General features: G+C 41.3%; 1 protein-coding gene across 1 annotated transcript; it reads right to left on the bottom strand.

Moving 5' to 3' along the window:
* Window positions 1–835: 835 nt before the first annotated feature.
* dhx58 (DEXH (Asp-Glu-X-His) box polypeptide 58) lies at window positions 836–10583 on the bottom strand. Its single transcript, NM_001278809.1, has 12 exons — window positions 10352–10583; window positions 9007–9180; window positions 7580–7784; window positions 7195–7385; window positions 6865–6978; window positions 6554–6686; window positions 5487–5672; window positions 4475–4722; window positions 3820–4131; window positions 3518–3708; window positions 1925–2018; window positions 836–1831 (listed from the first exon to the last, which is right to left on the bottom strand). The coding sequence occupies exons 2-12, from the start codon at window positions 9178–9180 to the stop codon at window positions 1646–1648; spliced, it is 2034 nt and encodes a 677-aa protein (NP_001265738.1). The 5' UTR covers window positions 10352–10583; the 3' UTR covers window positions 836–1645.
* Between the last annotated feature and the right edge of the window lie 137 nt (window positions 10584–10720).

Genomic DNA, 10720 nt, shown 5'->3' with positions numbered 1-10720 from the left:
GTCTATAGGTACATATGGTTTTTGAAACTTGCCTTGTTCATTTGTTGTTGTTTTTTTCTACTGAAAACTTGCCTTATTTGAGTACTTGGTCTAAGTGTTTGAGGTGTAATGGGCACCTTAATAATGTCTGTAGAACGTATTGAAGTTTGGCCAATTTCAAACCATTTTTATCCTTTCATTGGGTAGCTTTCAATGCTGACCGTCTTCACTGACTGTTTTGTGTGTGGACCATATGTTTATGACCTGTGTACAATTTTTTTCCCCAGTGTATTTTGTTTCAACATGTGTCCTTTTGCGTTATGGTTGAATGGGAGAGAGAGTTGCCGTCCGCCTACATTTTTTTTCGGGATTAATTTAAACACACAATGCAGACTACGACCAGTTACATCTACCCTGAGTGTGGCTCAAAACACACAGGATGAACGGTGGACTGTGGCGCTGTGAGTCAGATGTTTTGTAAGTGTGTGTGTGTGTGTGTGTGTGTGTGTGTGTGTGTGTTGCCTTTACCCACCCACTCAGACTGCACTTCAGTAACCTGCTTGGTGATTCAGGTGTCACTGCAGTGCTCCTGACATTTGGAGTTAAGAAGCCATAAGAAATGCGTTTAATGGCTTTGAGTTGCTCCTTAAGTTGTTCTTCCGTTATCCCCACTCAGGAACCTGCGTTAAATACTTCACCATATATATATATATATATATATATATATATATATATATATATATATATATATATATATATATATATATAAACACGTGATTTCTAACACCACTTCAAAGTTAAGACCAATTTAAGGTCTTCAGAAGGTTGCAGTAAGAAAAAAAACCCCCACTAACAATCGTTATCAGGAATGCTTTATTCTGATACACACACTGGTTACCGTAAAAGTTATATAGTTATAAAGTTATAAAGTTGCATATATAAATAGAAAATAGACAAAGTTCCCAAAGAGGTCCATAGCAGCCTCTTTCAAAAATGCAAGGGTCAAAGCAAGGTGGAGTGTTGTTTCCAAGCTACGGGAGAGTCCTCGTGAACCCCAGCTCCCCCTTCTCCTGGTGTGACACCCAGGGACTGAGTGGAAGCTGTGTCAGGCGGACTATATATATATATACATATGATTCCATTTGGATTGTCTACACGGCTCGTCAGTGGCATGCTTGCCCCTACTCCAAATCATTTCATATATAAATAGAAAATAGACAAAGTTCACAAAGAGGTCCATAGCGGCCTCTTTCAAAAGTGCAAGGGTCAAAGGTCATTCTGGACTAGCCAGTGCGAGTCTTCGTGAAAGTCGCAAAAACCACGAGCTGTTCATGGTGTCAAGCATTTGAATGCACATTTATCAGCATGAATTAGAATTAATCAGGCAATCAAGCTTCAAGCGCATTAGCATATTCACTCCCCAGAGACTCTAGCTGCGTCTCGAAGCGCTTGCTACTGCACTAAATATCTTGACGGTTATAATATGCGAACTACTTGGTGCAGGAGGATGTGGTTCGAGACGCAAACACGTATTGCGAATGTGAAAAATGAGAACGAAACGTTGCGCTACAGCGACACCTGGTGGCCAAAATGAAGACAAATTGAGGTGGAGTGTGTTCGGGACTTCCTCATAGTTCCTATGAAGGCTGGACGAACATAGAGACGCTCAGTCCTGTTCGAGGTCAGGGTAGCGGTTTTTCACGTACTGAACAAAGTCAAACTCCTCTACCAGGAACTCAATGTCCTTCCACTGCTTGGCTGTGCGGCTACTTTGACGAGTCTTCATCGAAAAGCCCTTTATATTTAGACATGGCAACACCAAATTCTTTAACTTCACCTCCATCCCCCAATTCTGCACAAAACAGAATGAAACATCTATTAACTGATCTATTTCTCCATTATGAGCTTGGGAGTGTGTCGCACACTTTAAAAACACACACATTACCTGTCCACATGCAACGCAGCTAATGGTACGACCTGGCTCCCAATCTTCAAATGTCCGTTCCAGATAAACTTGCCCTCCAACCTTATAGAACCTCCTGTAAAACACACACACACACACACACACACACACACACACACACACACACACACACACACACACAGTTAGTTTTAAACAAGTCTCATAATATACAAACAGTACAGGAGGTACAACACATAGGAGTCTTAGAATTTACTCAACACATACAACTGTGCAAAAATCAGACAATGCCCTGTAGGACTGCAAAATGTGTTTACAAATGAAAAATAAATTGTGAAAAAGTTTTTGAGCCTCGCAACTCTCATCCTAAGTAAAAATAAATATACAAAAAAGAAAGCGAAATGGCAAACAAGAGTGAAAGCAAGTCCTATAGCTCCAGCAAAGCTAAAAAACTGTGTTCGAGAAGGGTTAGTACAGCAAACAATCAGTACGTTTACATGGATAACAATAATCCGATATTAACCAGATTAAGACGATACTCTGATTAAGAATCTAGCATGTAAACAGCGATTATTGATGATCTTAATCCGATTAAAGTCATACTCGGAGTAAACACAAATGGAATTAAGACGTGTGGAGTATTCCTGTTTTAGTCGCATTATCGAAGTGTATTACAGACATGTACACACCTTAATCACACTATTAACGTCGTGTGTGTTTTCACCGCATTGTGAGACAGGACACGATCACACACGGCAGCGCTCGACCGTTTCACAGCAAACAAGAGAGCACGGCTGCGTCCCAAACCGCGTACTTACCTACTATATAGTAGGCGAGATGCATGTATTTCAGCTCCTATATAGACGGTAAGTACGCGGTTTGGGACGCAGCCCACGGCTTCAAGCAGTCGTCTATTAGCACGTACAGCATGATAAATAATCAACTGCACTTGAAGCTTTCGTAAAAATTAAAAATGAAACACCCAAAACTGTATACGGTTCCATAACGAAGACCGACTGTATGTCGATACGTGAAATTCTGGAGGGACGTCGGACGGCGTGGCGCGGTGACGTAATGACGTGTGCTGTTAATCGATCTATGTTCTGTAACATGTAACACGGGAACATGAAAGGAATATTCTAAAAGCGACTCGTGTAAACACCTTAATCACAATACTGTCTTATTCAGAATAAGGTCAATAATTAGATTACTGCTGTCCATGTAAACGTAGTCTGTGTAACAGTCTTCGTTTGACTGAGCTGTTCACACCAGGTGAGCGTTTATTCCACCACCTGGACGCCAGAACAGAAAACGCATAGCTTCTGGGTTTCAGAGTGATGTTGGATCTGGTTGATCCGTGCTTATGGCTTGCCTTGAAGAATTCTTTTTTTTTTTTTATAGGAGGAATTCATCTGATTTGTGGTCATACTGGTGGGTTTGCAAACATTTTATAGCTAGTTATGTAGTGTGTACCTCTATATTCACAGTCGCCAGGTGTTACCACGGAAACCATGGCAATCAAGAAAAATTCAACATGTATTTAATTCTACTGTAGTCGTGCTCACATCACGGTTAATTCCTATTCCCTCCGCTAGGCTGATATGAAACAAAACTCACTCAAAATCAGGGTTGATGTTGATGTGTTGCGTGTCGTTCACGAGTCTCATGTCGTCTCCACGGGCGACGGCTGTGAAGCAGCCCCGGCAGTCGAACTCCACCTCGGCCGCGTCATACCGGAGCCTCCTCCTCTCCCTCTGATTGGCCATCAGGATGCGCGCCGTCACAGCCTCATGCTGCAGCTCGAAGATCTGCGCACACAAAACACAGCAAACCGGAACCAGTTCAGTTCACCTACACGAGCCAAATGATCCGATTACATTTGAAAAAAACAACAACAAAAAAACAACTTAGTGCAAGACCTTCTGGCGAAACCTCCCGGGCTCCATGCTCTGCACGTGAGCGATCGCCTTACTAGTTAACTCCTCCAGATATTCGTTGGTCTTCTCCTTGCGCATCTCCCGCCCACCTGCTTTTGCCACCACTGAATAGACGCTGTTCTTGGCTCTGGCCCGCCCGCTGGCCTGTTGCTGTGCAATCTCATTGGTCAGGAGACCGTAGCGGATCACCACGTTGCATTCTGGGATGTCGAGGCCTTCCTCGGCCACGCTGGTAGAGATGAGGAGGTTGAGTTCTCCTTCTCGGAACGTTTTAATAGTGTCTCTTTGCTCCCTCTATAAATTAAAGGCAGACACGTGGTGTCATATTCAGTGACGTTCATGAACCTTTTTTAAAAAAAAATCACTTGTTAATCAAATGCAGATTTTATTAAATGTAGGATTAAACGGCTTGTCGTTTGGCAATGTTTGGCAAGCCCCCATGCAAATAACTCCTGGCTCATAGAAAAAACATTTTCAGTGGAGAAGGAAGGAAGTTGCTCTGTTGGAAACACGTCTATATACTGCCAAAGCCAGGGTGGATGAAATCTTAAAGGGATTTATCTTTAATTCCGTTTGAAACTACAAGGCTAGACAAGCTTTAACTGGGCACCAAACACGTCCTCCACTGGGGTCTCACCTGTGTCATGTGGGTGGCTCCAGTTCCTGCTCCGACCAGATTAGCAGCGCGGATGTTAGCGCGGCGCAGCTCTGGGTTTGTACGCACCCAGTCGTACAGGCAGCGTGTAATCTCACGGGTTTTGGCAAAAATGATACCGCGAGAGTTCTCGTCTTTGAATTGGTCCACCAGGGTGCGCTGCAGCCGTTCCAGTTTGGGATTCTCGTTTGATGCTTCGGAAGCAAGCTGCAACAGCTCGACTTTGTTCTCTAAGTAAACAAGATCATCATCATGATCATCAGCACTGAGAGTGGAGCTAAAATTTATCCGTTCCATAATTATAACCAATTTAAACATGACCCTTCGTGTTGCTTTACAGTGTAAATCAACTCCATGACAGATGTTGCTCATGGACACACACTACTGGTCAAAAGTTTGTGGACATTCGACTGAACTGTTTCTCATGATCTTAAAAAACCTTTTGATCTGAAGGTGTGTGATCAAATGTTTGAGATCGGTGTTGTAGACGAAAATATAATTGTGCCGACATGTTCGTTTCTTTCGTTAGAAAACTAACATTCAATACTCCTTTAATACTGTTTAAAAAACATCTCAGGGAAATTACTCAGGAAATCAGTCCAGAAAACACCAAGAATACATTTTCGGAAATTCTAGGTTAAAAGGGCGTCGACTTTGAAGATAAAATATTAAATTATTTTGATTTATTTTGGATTTTTTTATCATAACATAATTCCCATAGTTCCATTTGTGTTACTCCAGAGTTTTGATGACTTTATTATTATTCTAAAATGTGGGGAAAAAAATAATAAAAATAAAGAATGAGTTTGTCTAAACTTTTGACCAGTAGAGGGTGTGTGTGAGATGTACACTATACACACATTATATATATATATATATATATATATATATATATATATATATATATATATATATATATATATATATATATATATATATGGCTCTGCTGTTGATATCTTGTCTAAAGAAACGTGGAGCTGGACTGAACCTTTACCATTAAAGAGACCTGTGAGGAACTCATCAGTGATGTCCAGCACATTTCTTGTCTCTGTGGTGTAGAACTCCTCCAGAAGCCTCAGAGCGTCCACCATGCGCACAGTGTCGTTAATGAGCAGAGCGTCGTTAAATTTCCGCAGGTGGAGAGCACACCGTGCCAACAACCTGTTCTGCTCCTGTACTCCTGAAATCCACACACACACACACACACACACACACACACACACTTTCGAGCAAATGCTTTCTTATTAATGTGGAGTCTACTCCTAATTCAAGTGGGCATCTGTGGATCAGGTGGTAGAGCGGTTTGTCCACTAATCATAGGTTTGGAGGTTCGATTCCCGGCCCACGTGACTCCACATACCGAAGTGTCATCGGGCAAGACACTGAACCCCAAGTTGCTCCCGATGGCAAGTTAGCGCCTTGCATGGCAGCTCTGCTACCATTGTTGTGTGAATGGGTGAATGAGAACCAGTGTAAAGCGCTTTGGATAAAAGCGCTATATAAGTGCAGACCATTTACCACATTAGAGTGGTGGCAATAGATTTCCACCAGTCCATGTTTTGGTGTGTAAACATTTACACATCTGGCTAATGTTGTTAACAAGTAAGGGAAGCTTTGCACTGTACAAACTACATGCCTTCATCATCATCATGTCTCTATGAAAAATACACAATTCAAACTGGAACCATGTTATCATCTGAAATACTTCTAATGTACAAATGTATGTCTTTAAACTTTAGGCCACACCCCCTAACCGAATCTGATGTTTGTGTGAAGTGATGCCAAAACAACGCACACAGTAATTCAGGAATCTAGATTCAGATTAACACTGTTCTTTTGTTGTCCATGAAGACGGAGGCGAACTGTAGGCTTCAATTCTGTGTTTTTGTTTTTTTTTTTCTCTTTAAAAGTGCTGCAGGTCTAATGTTGCCATCATCAGGCACTAAACAAATCTTGCACGTATGGTGTACACTTCATTTCTGGCTGATTGGTTGCTTTAAATGTGCAGTACTACTCCCCAACAACCATATCTCCATGGTTGCCATGGAAATATCCTCTAACCTTTCTTTTCCAGCTCCACCACATCAGCTTCATACTCCTGAGTGCCCATCTCCCGCAGAGTGAACTTTCTGTCTAACATCATGAACTCGTGAATCAGCTTCATCATCATCTTCAGATGATCACCGAACGGGTCCTATAAAAACAAAGAGACACATCCACAGACACGCACACACACACACACACACACACACACACACACACACACACACACAATGATATGTTGAACTAAACTCATGCAATGCAATAAAATAACGCAACTTTATTTTAGCACTCTAGGTACAATAAGGGTTTCAGGAGGAACACAAGCATACCCAGTACCGCTCATCCACAATGTCATAGTTCTTCATGGGTCTGGGGACGGCTTCTTTAAGCTCGGCCTCATAATTTTTAGTCGACACGATAACAGAGTCCAGGTTTGCACAGATCTGTTTGACACAGAAACAGTTACAGTATTTTAATGCTCTACCTAAAAAAAAAAAAAATCCCATTTTTCTCCATCATATCACCTGCTTTGATGAGCAGCTAAAGTCTGTAAAATAGCCTTCTATACATACAATGCTCAACTCCCCCATCAGTGTTCTCCCAACAGTAACATTCACAACAAAACACACTGCTCAGGTCACTCCTACACCCTGCAGTACCTCCAGTACATGTGTGATGGCACCATCCAGTGATTTGGCTCCTCCGGTACCCGGTGAGGCTGTAAGGCCCAGGATCTGAGGCAGACCCTTCACCCTTTCAATCTTCTTTCTCACATAACGTGCCATGATTTTATTATACACCCCTTCTTTATGAGTGTGATGGCACTCGTCGATGATCAGCAGCGTGAAGTCTGAGGGAAACATGAGAACAACACGTACACAAACATTTAGCCTACAGCAAGCTTTACATGCAATGGTTTCAACACTCGATATGTATTTACTTAACATTACAAATCTGTTTTGTGTCTTGGAATTTTCCGTCGGGTTCCCTTCTCTTTTTCTTTTCTTCCTGGATAGTTCTATACGTCAAGGTCACATGGGTTACCTGTGAGCTCCACATGCTTGCTCTCCTCTGTGTTTATTAAGGCGTTCTCCAAGATCTGAGCTGTGCAGATGACCAAGCTCGAGTCCCTGACCACACAGCCGAAAAAGTCCTTCTCGTTACTGTCCCCGCTGATTGGCACCATCTTCACCGAGCTACCCAGGTGCGGCCGGAACTCTTTCTGAAAGTGCTGATCCACCAGGTGCACCTAAAAAAAACAAAAACGAACAAAACGCACACATTGTTCTACATTTTTACATTCATTCATTTAGCAGACGCTTTTATCCGAAGCGTCTTACAAATGAGAAAGTGATGCAATATTGCTCAATTGTAGATAAAATACTAAAACAATACATGGTTGCTGGCAAAGGCTATAAGGGAACTATCCATCCGTCTTCTGTACCACTTTTCCTACACAGTAGATATTCACTCACTACGGGCAATTTGGAAATGCCAAATCAGCCTACAACGCATGTCTTTGGACTGGGGGAGGAAACCGCAGTACCTGAAAGAAACCTCCATCGCACGAGGAGAACATGCGATCTTTGCAAGCACAGGGCGGAGGCGGGAATCGAACCCTCAACCTCAGAGGTGCGAGGCAAATGTGCTCACCACTAATGTACCGTGATAAGGGAATTTGAATTCGATTACTTTTCTTGTTTCCTGTGTTTTATATTACGCAGAGCCGTCTTGACACGTAAACTGAATCATTATTACCTTGACATAATAATGTAATAAAGGCAATTGAAAAAAAATCACTACTTATACGACACACTATAAATGAAACCAGTAGTGGTTGTTTCTGAAATGTGCAACCCCGTTTCCGAAAAAGTCGGGACAGTATGGAAAATGCAAATAAAAACAAGGAGTGATTTGTAAACGTACTTCGACTTGTATTTAAACAAAAAACGTATAAAGACAAGGTATCCGATGTTGAACGTAAATCAACTGCATAGTTTAGACAAGGAATAAGGCAACGAAGGCCCCGTACAGTTGTGCAGCTGAAGAAATGCATAATGGATGAATGGAGGGAAATTCCACTTGCCACACGTAACCAACTGGTGTCTTCGCTCAGCGCCCAAACGCTTAATAAGTGTTATTAAAAGAAAGGGTGATGTTACACAGTGGTACACAGTCGACTATCCCAACTTTTTTGGAGTGTGTTGCGGTCATCAGATTTGAAATGAGTGTGTATTTTCAAAAAATAAATGAAATTCACAAAGAAAAACATCAAATAATGTGTTAATAATGTGTTTTCACTATAGTACAGGGTGAACTGAATTTTCAAATGACTCTTTGTTTTTTTGCATTTTCCATACTGTCCCAACTTTTTCGGAATTGGAGTTGTGATATGACGATGATATATTGTAATATTAGAGCTGTGAAGACTGCTGGTTGATGCTTGGTGTCTGGACCTGAGCACTTCGTACCTTGTTGACGAGAACGGCCACTTTGCCATTGGGGTGAGTCTCTAGGTGCCTCTTGGCCACGTAGACAGCAGCGCGAGTCTTTCCTCCACCTGTGGGCAGCCAGATGATGCTGTTCTCCCCACGCAGAGCCACCTGAACCACCTCCTGCTGGTATGGCCTCAGTGATATCTCCATCTACACACACACAAAGGCAATGGGAGATCAGTGGTAGCTCAGTGGTTTAGACACTGGACTTTGGTACGGATGGTCGTGTGGTCAAACTCCAGCGCTGTCAAGCTGCTACTGCACCTCTACTCTTTATGAGAAGTGTCCTGGGATTTTTAATGACCACAGAGAGTCAGGACCTCGGTTTAACGTCTCATCCAAAAGACGGTGCTGTTTTTATAGTATAGTGTCCCTGTCGGACGTGATTGAGAACTTGCCTTGGTGGAAGAGTGGGGTAACATCTCTCAGCAAGAACAGACAAATCTGGTGCAGTCCATGAGGATGAGATGCACTGTAGTACATAAACCAGCTGGGGGCCACCAGATACTGACTGATACTTTTGATATTGACCCCCCAGTTGTTCAGGGACCCATTATTACATTTCTGTTCGTCAAATCTCTCTGAAACTTGTGCAGTTAATGTCTCAGTTGTTGGATCTTTTTATGTTAATACAAATATTTACAAATGGTAAGAAATTTGCAGGAAGTAAAAGCAGTTGAATGTGAGAGGATGTTTCTTTTTTTGATGAGTGTATATATATATATATATATATATATATATATATATATATATATATATATATACACACACACACACACGTATATACATATATATATATATACACACACACATATACACATATATATATATACATATATATATACATATATATATACATATATATATATATATATATATATATACACATATATATATATATATACACACATACATACACACACACATATATATATACACACACACACACACATATATGCATGTCTACATATACAATTCAAGTTTAGGGCCAGAAATTACATGACAATCCTGCAAATTATAGACTTCCAAAGGTTGCCCATTTAGATATCTTTGAATATCATTTAATTTGCTTCTACAACTTATTAAAATGTATTCAAACATGATCGCTCCTCCTTTGTTTTTTTTGTTTTTTTTAAACTTCACAGATGGACTCAACTTAGCATTCATATTACAAAATAATTACTCTTTTTATTAAACATCACCCGTAGTCGCTTTACAGATAAAGCAACATGTAATGTAGCACAGCTAGCTTAGGTCCAAAGGCTTTCTCTCTCTCTCTCTCTGCCTTAAAAACAGATCATTACAGACGATTAACCCTTACCTTTTTGCAGAGCTATTGGTGGACGAACCGTGTTGTGTTGTGAAGAGGAATCATCTGCTCAGCTCTTTAAACGAGCCACTAGGTCAGCCTGTCAGTCTATGGAAGAAACGAAACTGATAAGAGAGGGAGTGTGAAGGAAGGGCCCAGATTAGGGGGGTAGATGATGTACAGCAGTCAGTGAGACAAATAACAATGACATTCAGTTTGGGTGTGTGTGTGTGTGTAGTGGCAGCAACAGTATGACAGCAATATACTGTTGTTGTTGTTTTTTTTTTTTTTTTTTACTATAACGTACTTTTACTGTGTTTGCTTACCATTCAGGAGTAAGAAGAAAAGCTGTGAGTAAATGCAACCTGCTACACTAGAAGA

The sequence above is a fragment of the Ictalurus punctatus genome, chromosome 2 (assembly GCF_001660625.3).
Source record: "Ictalurus punctatus breed USDA103 chromosome 2, Coco_2.0, whole genome shotgun sequence".
NCBI classification, from domain to species: domain Eukaryota; kingdom Metazoa; phylum Chordata; class Actinopteri; order Siluriformes; family Ictaluridae; genus Ictalurus; species Ictalurus punctatus.
The sequence above is the reverse complement of the archived record's forward strand: the minus strand, read 5'-3'. Positions and strand labels throughout refer to the sequence as shown.

Excerpts from the sequence above, each read along its gene's own strand:
- dhx58 (NM_001278809.1), bottom strand. The coding sequence starts at position 9,180 with ATGGAGATATCACTGAGGCCATACCAGCAGGAGGTGGTTCAGGTGGCT. Across the intron at positions 5,673-6,553 it reads GGTGGAGCTGGAAAAGAAAG|GAGTACAGGAGCAGAACAGG; the intron begins GTTAGAGGATAT and ends TGTGGATTTCAG. Across the intron at positions 4,723-5,486 it reads CCTCACAGGTCTCTTTAATG|AGAACAAAGTCGAGCTGTTG; the intron begins GTAAAGGTTCAG and ends TTGTTTACTTAG.